Consider the following 18885-nt stretch of genomic DNA (forward strand, 5'->3'; position numbering starts at 1 on the left):
CATGGAGTTTTGCATTGCAGAAGGCTCGTTAGTGAGGGTGGGTGGGAATCCACACTCCTCCAATTAGTGGGCCCTGAGCCGCTCGCACATTTGAAGTATGATTCAGTCTACCCAAGTTTGTTCGTCGTCAGCTCTTCAGGAAAATACTGTTACACAAGCTGAGGTCCCCTATCCGGCAACCTTTTGGATTGCGAGGTCCACACATGAAACGACTCGCTCTGCAGGCTCCCTGGTAGCTGGTGAATATCTTGGGAATTTAAATATGAAGATAGTTGGTGTTCGTGGTTGGGATCTGTTATTTAAACGTAGAAGCATTTAAATATGCCTTTGGAGTTGTTTTTTGCATTGTGATAATAGCCGCCACCTGAGCTAACAATTCATTGAGTTTTTATACTGTCCCACATTCTAGCTGCTTTAAGGGATTGTGTTCTCAGGTCTCACAGATGGCCTGTGAAGGGGAGAAACTGAGGCAGAGAGCGGGGTTAGGAACTTACCTAAGCTAGTTAAGCAACAGCCATGATGAGAAGCCAGGCTGTTTCGGATGGTTCCCACTTTATGCGCGAGTCCTCGCCTCTCTTCATGAATGGTAGATTTCCCATCTCCTTTAATATCTGCTGGATGAATTCATGAACAAAGGCCAAGGAACAGGAGAAAGAAAGAAGGAAGGAAGGATTGTCGGCTCTGTCCTTCGGTTCTTAAAAATGCCAAAGAGAAAACTTTCAGACAAGGTCATTTCCTGGAAGAGGTGGGGTAAACATTCCCAGGGTCATGAGTTTTTAGATTTGAATGTTTCTAAAATGTTGATTGACAGAACCTTCTAATACATTTGTTATAAAATGACATAAAGAGGAACAATGTCCAGCATTTTGGAAGAAAGGGCTCTAAATATTATGCATAACTACATTTGAACAGAGTCCTTCGCTTCCTCCTTGGCCTGGGCTGCAAATGGAAACTACTCTGGGAGCCCTAGACTAACTCCCAGTTGCTCCTGAGCTGTTTGGGGAGTGAGCAGAGGGTCCTGTCCTCATATGAGCTCTAGGGAGCAGGACCTGGCCTCCTGAGGACCCCAGCATTAGCCTCCAGGTTTGTGCTGGGCCCTCCCAAGACAACCCCAATCCAGACACTAGCTCCTATAAGTAGATCACCCAAGACTCAGGGGAGTTCCCTCAAAGTGTTCCGTATCTTATCCAGCTGCTCAGCCAGAGAGGCCAGAAGTGGAAGCCTTTCTATCTGGACAGCTGCAGCCCAGACTGGACGCAGGAACAGCAGGAACAGAGCAGGGGCCTCCTCCGTGGCATGAGGCCTTGTACCCACCAGTCCCAGCACCACTCAACCACTGACTCAAATCCGTCCTCGGCCCCAGTGAGCCTCTAGGTATTGCCAGTGGCTGACAGAGAGGTGAGGGAAGAGGACATCGTGCAGGCAAGCTGGAAGGTAGCACTACAGTTTCTTAGCAGTGTTCGTGCAAATTATCATCAGAACGCACCCGTGCAGGCCCAGCAGCCTGTGCAAGTATTACAGCACCATACAGATATGAATTGATGCTTCTTTAATAACAGGGAAATGGCAGTGTGTCAATTTACCCTGTTGTTTTTCTGCAGTTTTTTTCTTTTTTTTTTTTTAAGCCATCTTACCAAGTGTTCTCTGGATTTTCCTCTTACCCAGGTCCCCTGTCTGCCATCCACAGGCTGGCATGAGCCACCCAGGCTGGGTCTGGGATCGGCCGAGGGCCTGGGCTGGTGCTGGCACCGCCCCTCTCCGCGGACGGGCCCTGCGTTCGCATCATTAGTTCATCACCGTGGAAGAACTGGGCTGTCAAGCTGACCTACTTTTCTTGTTTGCCCACAGCAGGCTAAGCCTGTTTAGCCTTGTCCAGAGAGGCTGGGCAGAACAAGTTGCTTTCCGAGTCGTACAGATGGCAGTCTTCTGAGTGAGTGTGGTTGAATCTGTTTGCCCTTTTCGCCATTAGTTTGCGGAGTTAGGGCCCAGCCCCCAGGATGGCTTGAGCCCAGGTCCAAGCACAGGGACATCCTGCAGCCCATATTCAGCCTCTCCTGAAGAGATCCTGCATTAAGATGAATTATTGCGGAAACCAATGCCAGGCTTCTTTCCAAACTTTAAACAGATTCCTAAATGGAAGCTCTTCATATTCTATACTAAGCCCAAAGAACATCAGCCACTTGCAGAGATGCCAGGAAGGTGGGACCCATGCCTGTGCTTGAGGGGTTTACCATCCAGTGGGGGAGGGTTGTGAACAGCAAAAGCCAAGGTGAGGCAGAAACAGAAGAGGATGGGGATGAGCCGTGGGGACGGAGGAAGATGCGCTAGTAGGGTGGAAGGTGTTGGAGGGGGGATGACATGATAAGGATGGGGCTAAAGTCACAGACTGGCAGCTTGTCATCTGAGGGTTTGAATGCTAGGACTTAGAACCATGTGAAGTGCTAGTAGATGTACATGTTATCCCCCCACCCCATATTTACTGCTTTTATTCTTTGCTGAAATATTACTATATTGCTGCCTGTGGGCGTAAGATAGTGTCTGTTGGAGCTGTTCAGAGGAAAATAGTTAAGATCAGACTCAGACTGTCATGATTAAATAAGCTAATGTACAAGAAAACCACCAGGCAGAGCTTCATGCATAGGTTATTTCTCCAGCTCATGGATTTTGTGCGTAGCAACATGCCTTGTGTCCTGGGCCTGGGCCTTCGAATTCTGATGCCATGACTTCTGACTCAGGGGGATGTGTCTTGGACTCTCCTTGACACCCTGAAGCCACCACCCACAGCTTTGGAGGAGGAGTTGGGCCAGTGGGTGAATTGTGCCTTCACTGGGGCCACTTTAGACGTTTACAAAAGGAGGAACTCAGTCTCTTTAAAAAGAAAAATATGTACTTCTCATTTCTCTTGCAGTTTATTCAGCATTATTCAGAGGCAGAGTGACAGGTGTAAGGAGAGAGATCTAAAACATCCTTAATTTACCACGTGAATATCTGAATGGACATTGAGAAACTGGAGATTTCTAGTCCTGCTGAGGCAACACCCAAATGACCTAGAGATGACATAAAAGTTGGTCATCTTTACATGTCCCGTTACTGGTGATGGTAACGTTGATCACTCAATTAAGGCAGTAGCTCTTCTTTAGACACTCAGCAAACATTTATTGAATGCCTGTATGGGACTCTGAGTCTTGGTGTTTGAAGAGGGAAAATGGAAATATTCAACCCTGCATTGCCTAAGCTCCTCACTCGGGAAAGCTGTAAGCTCTTGGTGAAGGGCTTGCCATGGGGCTTTCTGTTTGTCGAGGTTCACTCTGTATCCAGTGGCTCTTCTAGCACAGGCAGAGACATGCCCCTCGCTGTGTGACATTTGAGGAGACCAGTTGTCCTGACCAGTTTTTTTTCCCTACTGACCTGTGATCCCCACATCCCAGCTTCTCTGCCTACTGGTTGGTCTTCCTGACATTAGTTTTGTTCCTGTGTATTTGATCCACGCACACATTTTTACCAGACCGGATATCCTGAAGTTGGGCTGGTTGGGGTTTTGGGAGAGGCATGTCCAGGATTGGTTCACTCTGTGGATTAGGGTCTAGTTGTATCAAGGTGGTGGGAGAAAGGCCTCGCCGGGTGGCAATCACCAATAGATCCCAAATTCCCAGCTGGACCTGCATCAAACCCAACCAACCAGGGTTTTCAGACAACTCAGATTTTAAAAAGAGAAGCCGCAGCCTGTCTGTTTGGTGACCTAGCAGATACGTCTCAATGCTTTTCACTTTTTAATTGACTTTTTTAAAATGGTGAATTAGTGCCATTTTCTGTATTAATGCGTCATTGTGTAGATTTGTGTAGAGGCCATGGAGACATCCCCTGAGGTTGAGAACCTGGGGTGGGCGTGTTCGGAGGCGGGGAGGGATATGTAGAACAACTAGAAGGATCGAGGTTTTCCTCGCCTGCACACCCTCCTCCTGGCAGTGTGCAGTGGTGAGTTCCTGGTTCATTGGGAGTGAGATGGGCACCCTCCTGCTTCTGTGTGCATACTGATGAGGTGTGTAGCTTTGCCAGGTCTTAGCGTGACACACCGGGATGACAGCTAACAAGGTCACGTCTCTGAGGGTTGTTAGGCCCTAGCCCTGGTATAGCGCCTCTGCAAGGCATGTCAGGCCCCTACAGTGGGCTGCCTGTGTCCAGGGAGCAGGCCTGGCTCAGAGGTAGTGCGAGCTCTCAGCTGGCCTCAGGGCCCAGCCCAGGCCCCTCATCATCTCTGACTATACGGACAGGTGGGTGTAGAGAAGGGGTGGCAAAGTTAATAACGTTGATCTCCTTGATAGTTTCTACCCCTGAATGTACCTCCACACAAAACTGTGCAGGGACCCTAGCCTATGGGGAATCTCGGGACAGGGAGAGGTGCAGGTGCTGTGGGCAGTACCACAGGTGTCCCTGTACCCTCAGGTTATCAGGCCCAGATACAGTGAGGACCCAGCCACTCAGAGCCAGTTGAGGGGCTCCAAACGCCCCATTTTCTCATGCCCCGGGGCCTTTGAACAAACCATTCCTTCTGCCTGCATGCCTCTTCCAGGTTCGGCTGAATTGCATGATAGTGACAGTGGAAAGAATGGAGGAGGATCTAACATCACAGATACTTTAGCAATGAGTATGTTAAATCTGTGACATCATGAGAGAGTCTTGGGTGTGAAGGAAGAGCGCTCCTTGCTGCTGGTGCTGTGCCGGCTGCTCCCTGCGGGGCCCCTTGTAGCCCATGAGCTTGGCTTGGCCCTGGCTGAGTCAGCAGGGGTGGTGGGCAGGAGGTCCCTGGCTGCACAGGGAGGGCCGGCAGTGCACTGTCTGCTTAAACTGTAAGTAAAAGAAGTGAGGATGAGCCGGGGGCGGTGGCTCACGCCTGTAATCCCAGCACTTTGGGAGGCTGAGGTGGGTGGATCACAAGGTCAGGAGATCAAGACCATCCTGGCTAACACAGTGAAACCCCATCTCTACTAAAAATACAAAAAATTAGCCGGGCGTGGTGGCGGGTGCCTGTAGCCCCAGCTACTCAGGAGGCTGAGGCAGGAGAATGGCATGAATCCAGGAGGCAGAGCTTGCAGTGAGCCAAGACCACACCACTGCACTCCAGCCTGGGCGACAGAGCAAGACTCCTTCTCAAAAAAAAAAAAAAAAAAAAAAAAAGTGAGGATGACAGGAGAAGGAAGATGGTGCAACATGAGGGTGCTTCCTACCAACCAGGTGTGCGGCATTGGACACGTGTGAGCACATGACCTGCGGCTCTGAAGGTCCCGCCTGTTCTCGTTCTAAAGTCACCATTTCTGACCACTGTGCTGTGGAAGGGGAGGCAGTTAACCAGTCGAGGCGTCCCAATAGATTGTCCTATCGATTGTGAAAAGCGGATCTCTCCACTTCAGGTCACAGATGAGGTCATCATGCCTAGGCTCCGAGGCCACCATACCAGTGAAGGCAAGAGCACTGAGGACATTTCAACCTAGATCTGGCTAGTTCCCAAACTAATTCTGCTGCCTCCTATGGTTAGCAATTCACATGAAACCTCCTACGTTTTGATGAAATGTTATTTGAAACTCTTGATGTTAAACCCAAGATTCCACAGTCTAGGTGTCCAGAACTAATTTGACTTCTTGTTTCAAGGGCATCTACTTTTGCTGTCCTTGCAAACTTGAGCACAGTGAAGAGGAGCGTTTCTGAACCTAAACGAGCAGTTGGGGAACAGTTCCATGGAGGGAGATGCCGGTTGGAGCAGTATTTTGTGGATTCATTTCAGTTTGTCTGTGGCAGCTGAACAGCGGTTTCCAACAAAGGCTTTCACTGACTCAGCTCCAAGCATGACTCATAAATCTCCTTTTCCCCTCTTGCTGATTTTTCTAGGCATCTATCGTCCACACCCTGACCACACACTGTCACCCATCAAAGTCTCCCGTTGACTCAGGTTTACACTGTGCCATCTGAACTCTTGATAGAGAGGCGCCCTAAAAGGAACCTGAAGCGATTGCAACATAAATGTCAAAGGTTGCAAGAATAATATGTCATGTTAGGAGGGCCCTTCCATCCAGATATCATGCTCGTTTCTATCTTGAGAATTCGTTGCTGACCAAACAGTGTTGTTGTATGTTTACTTAATAACAAATTTTCCAACTTTCTTCATCCATTCCTTCATCGCATATGTCACCCTCTCTCTGAATAATGAATCATCAGATTCTTGGAAAAAGAAAAGCATGAAGGAGGAACCATGGTTGTAACAAGCAGAGAAAGCTTCCGCTTGGCTTTTTAGACACTCGTGGTGGTGTTTGCCTATGGTCATGATGCTTGTGAGAGTCTTGTCTTGGTTTCTTCTAGGAATCTGGCTCTACGAGGCTCCAGCAAGCACCATGAGACCCGGCTCCTTGGGACAAGGCTGGAGAGGGCTAGTGTTAGGATTGGATCTGTCCGCCTTGCCATTTCCAGGTCAAAGAATGTGTCAGAATGCGATGAGAACTACTTAGTTGGAGGGGAATTGGGATTGCAGGAGCTGCTGGCTGTCAGGCTTTTACTGTCCATCTCCTTTGGAAATTTATTTTTTATTTTATTTATTTATTTTTGAGATGGAGTCTCGCTCTGTCGCCCAGGTTGGAGTGCAGTGGCATGATCTCGGCTCACTGTGGCCTCCAGCTCCCAGGTTCAAGCAATTCTCCTGCCTCAGCTTCTTGAGTAGCTGGGATTACAGGCGTGTACCAACACACCTGGCTAATTTTTTGTATTTTCAGTAGAGACAGGATTTCATCATGTTGGCCAGCTGGTCTAGAACTCTTGACCTCAAGTGATCCGCCTGCCTCGGCCTCCCAAAGTGGTGGGATTACAGGCGTGAGCCACACTGTGCTTGGCCTTAGAAATGTATCTTTTCCCACTGAATGAATCATTGCAACACCAAAAACTATTCCCTGGAGAGGAAGAATCAAAATATGGAAGTTATTTCCTAGCTTCCCCAAATGACAAAGGAAGATAAGTGAGCGTCGCAGTTCATCAGCAACTGTTTCTCAAAGGCTTTTTATTCCTTAACATAATGAGGAAAAATCATTACCAAGCTCCCATGTGTGCAATACAGACGTTAATCCAAAACGACATGAGGTCCCCTCACCAGGGACTGGCTGGGAGGACAGAAGGTACACACTCTGTCGGCAATAAATAAACCCCCGTCAATTGGGGAGATGTGTGTGCTTGGTTTTGCCTCTTACGATTTTAACTTGTTCTTGTTTTCAGTATTTTTTTCTTTTGATTAAATTCTACCGGGCTTGGTTGGTATAGTGGGGAGGAGTGTTAGGATTTTCCAGCTAACTTGGGACCTGTTATTCAAACTACTTCTCAGCCAATTTCAAAACATCATGATTTTATGTTTGTAAAAACACAGGCCTTGCAACGCAACAGGCTCGGGGTAGTCATTTCAGGGAAAATTCATGATGATGCAGAGTGACCCAGTGGGCCTATAAAGACTTTACAAAAATTCTAAATTAAAAGACGCTGAAGAGGAAAGTTTAGTAGTGATTCTTTAACATGGTTTGGCAAACTGCCATCTGGGGACCAAATCTGGCCCACAACCTGTTTTCGTCAATAAAGTTTTATTGAAACACAGCCATGCCCACTCATTTACATATTGTCTATGGCTGCATTGCACTGTAAAGGCAGAGTTGAGTGGTTGCAACAAAGAGCGGAGGCTCTACATCTATCACGTAGTTACCAGGTGGCCCTTTAGCGAAAAGGGTTGCCACCTCCTGCATGAGTGGAGTAACATGTTTTTCCATGCATGCTACATGAGGCCCTCTCTGGAGACTGGGGTGAGCTACTAGTCCCTGGGGGAGCCTGTCACTTGTATGACTCATTAGTCTTCTGTCTCACTGCTGACGCACTTGGGACCCAGGGCAGATATAGCGTGACAAAATAATCCTGCTGCCATTTCCAGGTCCCCATTCGCCAGGGGCCAGAATTCTAATCAGTTGTGTAGTGGATGGCTGTGAGAAAGAATGTTCTAAAGCCTTTGGGGCAGAAATTTCACCCGGGTGCGTAGATGTCATTTATAGGCTTCACTTTTGTCCTTTGCTTCAGTTAGAGTCAATAGATTTTTTTGAGGGTCTGCTGTGTGAAGGAAAACCCCAGTCATTTCACCTGATAGTCATTCCATTCCCTTCTCTCCTTCCTCACAACCTCACGATGGTCAGTTGCTTTGCTGTTTAGTTATGAGCGGCTCAGGGTCAGTGATAACCAGGTCCATGCACGTTTGTGTCTTTCCACAAGGTCAGACTTTTACTGATGCGATTTCAATCACAAAAGCTGGCAGCTCCATTGAGTTCCCAAGGAGGAACTTCCCCTTGCTACTTCCCATTCACTCAGGAGTCAGAACCGCGGGCACACAGGCTCAAGCCACTCCACAGGTCAGTCAATATTGCTAAACCATGCATAATAGTACACTTAATCAATATATAAATGTTATAGATTAAACATTGCTCAATAAATGAAGTAACATTTAACATTGAAAGAAAAGGGATAGGAAAAGGGGTTAATGAACCAGTTCAGGGAAAGGAACGTGGAAAAAAGAAAAGAATGTCCTGGCCTGTTCTGGGCAGTCCATTGGTCTCACAGGGAAGAGTCTTTGATGTGGGCAGAGCATTGGGCAGTGGATGCTGGGTGCTGATCACAGGTGACAGCAAGATGGGGTCTGTGGGGACAGCCATTTCTAGCTGGTGAAGTCCTGCTCTTATGGCCGTCGAGTCCTCTGTGAGGACTGAGTGGAGGAGTATGCTTGGTTATGTCCTTGTCAGAAGCAGTCTTCATTGATTAGGCCAAACATCCAGTCTTGTTGGCAAGGTACCTTTTAAAATGTAAGCTGGAGTCTTTCTCTAAGATGGAGTTACTGGGTCAAGGGTGCTGTATACAGGTCATCGCTAGCTAGTCCAGTATTCTAGACAACGTGTGTGTGTCTGTCTTTCCACCATGTGTACACACACATACACACACACGTTTCCAACACTGGTAGAAGGGAATGATTATCCTGTTTCTCCCAAAGACATTTGTTGGGCTTAAGCACCAGTTTCTACTGTGAGCCCTTTAATTCATGATCATTATTGATAGTGTAATTAAAATTCTGCAGCTACAATTTTGTGATGATTTCTTTGTGCCGGGGACTGTGCTGGGAACTTCTCTTGGATTCTCTCATGCCTTCTCACAGCCACACAGTAAGAAAAGCCCTTCTGTTCTCTCACTTTGCAGTTGGGGAGCTAGGGCTGGGAGCATCACACTTGTCCAAGGTTATACAGAGATATTGAAGGGCAAAGCCTGGGTCGGTCTCAGTTTGGGTCACCTGACCCCAGGCCACCACTGCTGTTCTCCCCTTCACAGATGTGGATGCTGGACCCAGGAACTCTGACACCCACTGTGCCCCACTAGCTCTGCCTGCCAGCAGCAGGGGTGGCTGTCTGCCAATTCCCTTGGGAGTTCCAGCCCTCCTCCCTGCGACCCCCCGCCCCCACACTCAGTGCTCCACTGGCCTTGCTTGATTAGATTCCCAGCTGGTCTGTTTACTGGGCCTGGCAGAGCTCCTTACTCCCGCTCAGTGGTCCTCACAGTCCTGTTTGCAGCAGCCACAGGTAGTCCCTAGGGGTGGGGCAGGTTCAGGCTTCAGCTGGAGCCCCCGCCTGCAGGTGCCTCTTGGCTGTAAGGCACTCTTCCTACCAATATGGCCTTTCCTGTCTCTGTTCAGGAGCCTCTCTCTGAAACCTTAGGTGTGTGTGACCCCAGAGTCCATGTCTGTTCCACCCCTGGTGACCTCCTCACTGTGCAGAGAATGTGTTCATTGACATTCAAAGTAGATAAGAAAGGCTGAAGCTCAGTGTTACCTCCCTTAGCAGGGGCTCAGTGGCCACAGTGTGAACATAAGGGGTAGGACAGTTAGGTGAGGCAGGTGTGCAATGAATGGAACTCACCTAGAGCTTTCTGTGCCCCAGGCATCATGCTGGGCCCTTTATTGCACACAGACCTGCGACCTGCCTCCCGTTTGCACCTTGTACAATCACTGCCTGGTGGGTGTTAGCTGCATTGTGTTAGGAATGAGGGGAACAGGGGCTCATGAGGTTTAAGGGGCCTGCTCAGGGTCATAGAGCAAGTAGGTTGGAATGGAGATTTAAATCAGACTGACTCTGGAGTCGGAAACCCCCTATTCTGAGCAGCAGTGGGTGGAGAAAGGCCTCCTGAGTCAGTGCCAGGAGGCAGAGCCCAGGGTCTGCTCTGTCCCCAAGCCTGTGTCTGTGGGCAGGCCACTTAGCCTTGCTGGGGAGTGGTGCTGCCTGATTTATGAGTGGAGGATAACTATAGCCAGCCCATTCCACCCACAGAACTGACGGAGACAAAATGAGATTATGTTTTTTCAGAACTTGGCAGCTGCCAAGGGTTGGTGAGGGACCCATTGGGCCTTCCCAAAGAGCCCTGGCTGTCAGTGCTGTCTGAGCGGATTTTCCCTTTAGTCAGTGGCTCCTGCACATGCAGAAGTTTTTGTTTTAATTTTAGTCACTGGGATATAATTGTACCTTCACATGTACTTTGTAAGCACTATTACTGTGGAGCCACCGTGATCGTGGAGAGGTTTGTGGGAGTGAATGTCAGGTAGTGGCACAGGAATTCAGATAGGGGTTTGGTCCTGGCTGTGTCCTTCCTTTCCTTCCTCCCGCCCTTCCTCCCTTCCTTTTCTTCTTCATTCCTCATGCATTTATTGAGCACCTAATATGGGTAAGGAGCTTGTATTAGTCCATTCTCATGCTGCTATAGAGGACTGCCTGAGACTGGTACTTTATAAAGAAAAGAGGTTTAATTGACCCACAGTTTGCATGGCTGGGGAGGCCACAGGAAACTTACAATCATGGCAGAAGGGGAAGCAAACATGTTCTTCTTCACATGATGGCAGGAAGGAGAACTGCTGAGCAAAAGGGGGAAAAGGCCCTTATAAAACCATCAGATCTCATGAGCACTCACTCCTATCATGAGAATAGCATGAGGGTAACCGCCCCCATGATTCAAAGACCTCCCACCTGGTCCCTCCCAGGACACGTGGGGATTATGGGAACTACAATTCAAGGTGGGATTTCGCTGAGGACACAGCCAAACCATACCAGGGCTGGGCGAGCCATCGTGAAATGGGGGAAGATGCAGTTTGCCTAACTGTTGCCATCAAAGTAGAGAACCTGTTTTTGACTGTCTGCTGCAGGCCAGACTTTGCAAACTTAACTTCATTTAAGTTTCACCGCTGTCCTCTGAGATAGGTGTCTGTCACTCGTGTTCAAAACCTCCAGTGCCTTCCCATCTCACATAGAGCAAAACCCACAATGCCCCTCGGCTCCTGGCTCCACCTCCCCTCACCAACACCATCCCTGGGCTGGCCTCTGTCTGCTCCTCGCTTTCCTTGCTGTCTGGGGGAGGCACCCTCACCGCTGACTCCCACATTCCCTTCAGGTCACAGTTCACATAGCATCTCATCAAGGAGGTCTTCCAAGACTCCTTAAAACATCAGAGCAAGACTCCCCGAACCCCGTCCCACCCAGGATTCACCTTTTCCTGCACTGCAGTGATAACCAAAGAACAGGCTCTGTGTTGACTTATTTGCTTGCTTGCAGTTTTCCCCAACTCCCCTGACACATGCATCCCCCACCTCGTGTAAGCACCATGAGAGTACCAGCTTTGCTCCCAGTGTGTTCCCCCTTGCCCAGGCACTCAGGGAGTATCTGTTGAATCACCGTATATCATATGCACATGGCACATTTGTGCTTTGGCAAATACATTCTCCTGCCTCATCACAGAGTCCAAGAGGAGAGGCAAACAGAAGGAGATAGTACACACGGTGCATGGATCAGAGACCTGCACATTGTTGTCAGTTTTCCCAAAATTGATCCCCAAATTCAATTCATTCTCAATCAAAATCTCATCAAGCTATCAAACTTTTTTCTTTTTTTTTTTGAGGGACAGGGTTTCATGCTGTTGTTTAGGCTGGTGCTCACTGTAACCTTGAACTCCAGGCTCAAGCAGTGTTCTTGCCTCATCCTCCCAAGTAGGTAGGGATGTTAAAAAGGCATTTAACGTGCACCACCATGACCAGCTAATTTTTACCTTTTTGTGGAGATGGGATCTTGCTATGTTGCCCAGGCAACTCCTGGCCTCAAGCAATCCTCCTGCCCCCAAGCAATCCTCCTGCCCCAACCTCCCAAAGCAATGATATTACAGGCATGAGCCACTGCACCCAGCTGCGTCAGGTATTTCTATAGAAATTGACAAGCTATTTCTAAAATTTATGTGGCTGTGCAAAGGCCTAGAATGGCCAAGGCAAACTTGAATAAGAACAAAGTTGGAAGGCCGACCCTACATTTATGTCAGTAATGACTGCACAACTTTAGGAGTTAAGATAATGTGGTCCTGCCATAACAATAGACAACGGGTGTGGTGGAATTGGGAAACATAGAATAAGTTTGTTTAAACAACAGAGCAGTTATATTTTCAAATGAAATGCTCGATATGTTTCCAGATGAAGGGCCTCTAAATGTAAAGCAATGGCTGCAATTGTTAATCTGATAAAAGGTTCAGTCATTATATATCTAAGTCCAAAAGTACAGGGAAAATCATGTAAATTTTTCAGCTTAATAACTGAATCTACCACTTTAAATTTAGACATTCTTCACCTAAAAAATAAAAAGGATCTGAAAGTTGAAGGAAAACACCTTGTACATATTACATGTAAATGTAACTAACATACGTCTTATGAGTGAGTTTATCGCCACCTCAGCCGGGTGGCCAAGGCTGGCATCCAGTGACAAGCCATGTTGACAGCATGATGTGATAAGGAGGACACTTTACTTTCTGGGCCTTCCTCTCAGAAACCTGTATTCTGAGCCTGACTTTGAGAAAAACATCAGACAAACCCAAACTGAAGAACGTTCTACAGATACTCCTCAAAATTGTCAAGGCTGCAAAACCAAGGAAAGCCTGAGAAACTTGCAGAGCCAAGGGGAGTCCGAGGAGATATGCTGACAAAGCGTGCTGTGGTGTCCTGGATGGAGTGCTAGAGTGGAAAAAGGACGTTATGTAAAAACTGAGGAAATCTGAGCAAGTTTGTCTAAAACTTATGGACTTTTTTTTTGAGACAGAGTCTGGCTGTGCCGCCCAGGCTGGAGTGCAGTGGCGTGATCACAGTTCACTGCAACCTCTGCGTCTCAGGCTCAAGCGATTCTCCCGCCTCAGCCGCCCGAGCAGCTGGGATTACAGGCATGCACCGTCACCTGGGCTGATTTTTGTACTTTTAGTAGAGATAGGGTTTCACCATGTTTCCCAGGCTGGTTTCAAACTCCTGACCTCAGATGATCCACCCGCCTTGGCTTCCCAAAGTGCTGGGATTACAGGTGTGAGCCACTGGCACCCGGCCTGGACTTTCCTTAATGATAATGTATCAGTATTTGTTCATTAATTGTGACAAATATGCCATACTAATGTCAAATGTTGGTAACAGGAAACTGGGTGTGGGGATAAGGGGACTTTCTCTACTCTGTTTGCATTTTCTGTAAATCTAAAGTTGTTCTGAAAAATGAAGTTTATTTTTTAATAAGTTTATCTTATGTGTCTTCACTCCGCAGACATCCTGACTCTGTGTCCTGCAGAGTTGAGACACATAGGATAAATGAAGCTAAATATAGTCCATAAATAATGCATATAAGACCACACACTATTTGATGAAAGTGCTAATGCAATTCAACAGGGAAATAAATGCCTTTTTAACAAACTATTCTGGAGGAACAGGGATGTCCATATTGGGGGCATGGTGGGGGTGGGAGGTAGTGAATAATGTCTGAGCCCTGTCCAACACACACATAAAATTTAGCTTGCAAAGGACTGTGGATCAAAATGTGAAAGCTACGTGATGAAGTTTCTAGAGGAAAACATAGGATAATTCATCGCAACATTGAGGTGGCAGATGTATTTTAGAATACAAAAATCATTAGCCATAAAATAAAAAGTTGATAAATTAGACTTTACCAAAATTTAAAACTGCTCATCACAAGACACCATCCAAAAAGCAACCAAGGCCACCCACAGCCTGGGAGAAAATGTTCACAATACATATTTTCTGACAAAGTACTTGTACCCAGAAGAGATAAACTTCTATGATCAGTATGATGAAGACTAACCGTCCAATTTTTTTTAAGTAGGCAAAAGAATCAGACATCTTACAAAAGAAGGTATCTAAATAGCCAGTGAAAAGTGCTCTGCATCATTAGTCATCAGGGAAATGCAAATCCCAATGAGATCTCATAACACACCCACGTAAATTACTAAAATTAAAACAATATTAAATGTTAGAATGGAGCCACTGGAACTCCTTGCACACTACTAGTGCAAATATAAAATTGTACACTCACTTTGGAAAACGGCCTGGCAGTTTTTAATAAAGTAAGCATTCAGCTACCGTGTGTTCCAAGAATGACACTCCTAGATATACACACCCAAGAGGAATGAGTGCGTATTTCCGCAGAGACTTCTATGTGACTTAACACTGGTGATGTTAATGCTGACCAGTAGGTGAAAGTGGTGTCTGCCAACCTTCTTCCCTGTAAAATGTTTTTCTTTTGTAATTAATAAATATCTTGAGAGCGATACTTGGAAACTCTGCAAATATCCTGTTTCTCCCCAAGCTTTTTCCCATTAATTTTAGCATCCATCGGTGGATCTTGCCTGCAACAATGATTACTATGGTATGCTGATGATGATTTTCTTTTCTTTCTTTTTTCTCTTCTCTTCTCTTCTCTTCTCTTCTCTTCTCTTCTCTTCCCTCCCCTCCCCTCCCCTCCCCTCCCCTCCCCTCTCCTCCCCTCCCCTCCCCTCCCCTTCCATCCTCTCCCTTTCTCTTCTTTTTCCTTTTTTTGGAGAATAGTATCTCACTATATTGCCCAGACAGGTCTCAAACTCCTGGGCTCAGGCTATCCTCCCCACTCTCCCTCCCTAAGGGCTGGGATTACAGGCATGGGGCATGATGGCGATTTTCTATTGCCATTGTTCTTCTGCATTTATTAATTGGAATCTTCTGTAAGAGGAAGCTGTCTCCCTCCCTCCTCTTACCTCCCTATTTGTTTATTTATTTGGGGGCTCTTTGTAAAGGTGTGGGTGGAGAGTAGGGAACCAAGAGGGACAGCGTGGTTATCTGAGGTGGGGAATGATAAAACAAATAAATAAGACTCATGAGTAGTTTGTTGCACAGGCTATGATCAATATGGTTGTCACTTATTTTGTTGCTCATGTTGTCCTGGGAACCCCTCTCAGTCTCTCTTTTCATCAGGCTCCCGTAATTATTGTTATTGTTGATTATTATTTCTTGTGTGATCAGTTGCTGGGTGAAGATGCCTGGATTTCAAATTTGAGGGGATGTTACAAAGCTTAAAAAGACTCCTGAGAGTTTGTGTTCTAGGAAAACCCAAGAAACCCAGAACTGGAAGAGTCCCTGAGAGATGAATATTACCGGGCGTGTTCCCTTCTCACTTCCCTGAGGCTCCCCTGTGCGGAGGATCCTGCGGACATGGCTAAAGGAGATGCAGCAGGAGATCAGAGGGTGGGTGGAGAATGAGAGTGAGGTGTTTATTCCCTTGGCTCCCTTCTTGTCCCTTCACTGAAGGCTACCTCCTATGGGACACACTCCTTCCAGGTTTGGGAAGTGATTTCCCTCTTGTCCCTTCCCCTTAGAGGTGTTCACAGCTCTGCCATTCCCCACCTCAGGTAACCACACTGTCCCTCTTGGTTCCCTACTCCCCACCCACACCTTTACAAAGAGCCCCCCCTGTAAATCAACGCTCCTCAGAGGCTCCCACCTGCCATCTGCTTTCTTACTGGGACCCTGATTCACACACCTCGTGACTGTCTACGCCACGTAGGACACATGGTTATCTGGGGTAAAGGCTGTACGGCATCCCTCCATTGTTCACTCTGGGGGTTAATCACCTCAACCATTATGTCTCAGCTCCAAACAAAATCTCCTCTGCTTTCATTTAAGCTCCTTTTCTGTTTTCTGCCACTCTGTGATCAAAAGAAAAAAAAATAGCTGCTCAAAATCCTTCTCACTGAAAACTATATGGCTGAGAAGAGTCATTGTCACCCCCAAACTTCTCGGTGATTCCTTTAACCTGATCTCAGAGGATTTCTTTTCTTCCCTTCCATCCTGTTCCTTGTTTGCCTTCAAGCTGTTTCCAGATCCTATTATTAAGTAAAAGGATGACTCTAAAACACAAGGGGGGATGGACACCCACGCTCACAGCAGCCGAGGTGGAGGTAGCCCATGTCCATGGACAGATGAATGGGCAAGCAAAACACTGCGTTTTCATATGCAATGGGATATCACTTGGCTTTAAAAAGGAAGGAGATTCTGACCCATGCAGTGACATGGATGAACCCTGAGGACATTATGCTGTGTGAAATAAGCCAAATACTGTCTGGTTCCACCTTGATGACAGACCTGGAATAGTCAAATTTATAGAGACAGAAAGTAGAAGGGCAGTTGCCAGCCTGGAGTGAGTGGGGAATGGGGACTTCTTGTTTCATGGATAGCTTATGCTCTGCAAGGTCAAAGAGATCTGGAATGGATGGTGGCGATGGTTGCAAAACAGTATGAGTGTACTTAATGCCACTGAGCTGTGCACTCAGCAGGGGTGAAGACGGTAAATTTGTGAGGTGGACTTCATCACAATTTTTTAAGTTAAAAAATAACATGGTAGACAGCAGAGGTGACAAAATAGTAAAAATATCAGCACGGAGCCTTTGTGGCAGGTGCAGTGGGAACTCAGCTTAGGGGCCCTCATGCTGGGTGCAGCTCAGCTGAATGGCTTAGCCGGGGGTCAAGTGAGAGGAACGGGACAGGGAAATGAGAGGGATGCTGAAGAACAGGAAGTGGGTGTAGAGCATCCAGGTTTTGTAGATTCAGGAAGTGTCTGCAGGATAAACATACAAATCACAGAAGATGTGGTTGATAAAGAATAGCTGTTAGTCATTTTTAGATGTTTAGTTTATGACTCAGCAACCCTGGTCATCCAAACAGGATCCCAGGAGCTCAGGAGAGTGGACTGAGGAGCAGCAGCTAGCCCTCCTGTGGACAAGCTGTGTCCAGGGGACCCTGGTAAAGAATACAGCGCGGCCGGGGCTTTGGTCAGCCACCATTCTCCTTGGAAGCACAGGCTTGGGGTAGGGCATCATTCGATGAATTGACATAAAATTTTGAACAGATTCCATCTGGAAAACATTAAGCACAGGCCTGTTTGCAGATGTGTTAACGCTGACTGAACTGTGATACAGGCTTTAACTTCTAAGCAGCATTTCTTGCTAGTCCATGGTGGAATATGCCTGCTGTTGAGTGCATGGGCATTTTGTAAACAGGGGCTGTGGCTGCAGAATTCATCTTTGCTTTGGCTCAGACCCGTGTTTGTGTACGTAGGTGACCAAAATCACAAAACTAAGTGAGCTCAGAAAAAGATTGATTGACTCCATTGAAAACTTTTATCTGAAACTTCACATTTCAAGAGTAATTGGTGGTGCATTTGCGAAGTGCTGGTTTGGGAGTTCCAACTGAAGACCCTGTGTGTTGAGCAGAGAAGCGTGTGGGCAATGGTGATTCAGCTTCTCCATGATCCCCACCTTTACCTTGACCACACTTTGCCCTCCCAGCCACCACAGCCTTCAGCCTCCCACAGCTGGCATTGGCCTCACGAGCTCCCTGAGAATGGTTCTGCTTGGGGGCGCACCCCAGACAGGTGGGGCTCTGGGAAACGTGTGAATGAAGAAAGGAACCAGGGCTGTGCAGCTCTGAGGGGTGAGGGAACCCAGGCCTGCGTGTGATAGGAGGGGAAGCTGGGTCTGTGGGCCTGCGAAGCATCAAGCCAGTGGCCTGGGAGAGTAGAGGCTCAGGCGGTGAGGAAGAACATTCCTGGGTTGTTACTTAATCTTTCACCTTTGTGCACCTTCGCTGTCTCAAGGAGAGTAAATGCCCTAAGGGAGGAACTGCATATGACACTCCTCTGGGGCTGATTCTTCCAGGCCGCCTGTCAGAGGAGCTTGTGTGGTTTGAATGGACAGATAAACAAACCCTCTCCTTTAGGATGTCATAGGCTACTGGAGTCCTGCAAGCAGGAGTGAACAATGCCCGCTGTGGCGTCACTAACGGATCCCAGGCGGCCGCTGGGAGGTGCGTGTGATCTAAGGCTTGAGAGGAACAGATGCTGCTTCACTGAGCAGGTCTGGACAGCAGTTCTCAAAGTGTGGTCTGGAGACCCTTGGGGTCCTTGAGGTCAAGACATTTTTTCAAAATTTAATTAACTTGTTATTTCTCCTTTTAAAAGAGCTCTCCTTGTCTCATGAGTGTACACAACATGAGTGTTCTGACTCTTCCAGAAGTTACTTGACATCTGATGACTTCATTGCTCCGATGCCCGATGAAATGAGTGTCTGTGCCTTTAAACATTTCTTAGCCTTAACCCACATACACAGGAGTGCTTTGGAGACCTCAGTCCATTTTGAGAGTGTAAAGGGGTGCCAGGACCAACAAGTTTGAGAACCGCTGGGCTAAGACCGAAATGATGACAACCTGAAAGACTTTTAAGAAAGATCTAGAAGCAGACAGTAATTATCTATTCTTTTTAATTAATTAATTTTTTTTTTTTTTTTGCAGGAAAAACTGCATAGAAAATCTCATGGATGAAGATGAGAAAGACAGAGCCAAGAGGTAAGATGCAGCCATCCCCCTCCTCAGTAGAGTCCTCTGACCCCCAAGGGTCTGCCTGGCAGAATCTCGCCAGCTTTCACTCTGTGCAGGTGAGGCCACCAGCAAGACAGGCAGCT

The 18885-nt window shown here is 47.3% G+C and overlaps 1 protein-coding gene across 5 annotated transcripts in view; it reads left to right on the forward strand.

Annotated features, from left to right (window-relative positions):
• Window positions 1-18885, forward strand: part of NPAS2 (neuronal PAS domain protein 2) — a 176274-nt gene that overhangs the window by 63904 nt on the left and 93485 nt on the right. Inside the window, exons 1-2 of one of the 5 annotated variants that reach the window (XM_073023246.1) lie at window positions 15430-15616; window positions 18716-18769. In XM_073023246.1, the coding sequence (XP_072879347.1) occupies window positions 15597-15616; window positions 18716-18769 (74 nt within the window). In that variant the 5' untranslated portion in view covers window positions 15430-15596. Of the gene's footprint in view, window positions 1-15429; window positions 15617-18715; window positions 18770-18885 lie in introns of those variants that run through there. The other 4 variants (XM_073023247.1, XM_008008191.3, XM_073023248.1 and 1 more) reach the window with 4 other exon arrangements.

This window comes from Chlorocebus sabaeus, chromosome 14, assembly GCF_047675955.1.
Source record: "Chlorocebus sabaeus isolate Y175 chromosome 14, mChlSab1.0.hap1, whole genome shotgun sequence".
Classification (NCBI taxonomy): Eukaryota; Metazoa; Chordata; class Mammalia; order Primates; family Cercopithecidae; genus Chlorocebus; species Chlorocebus sabaeus.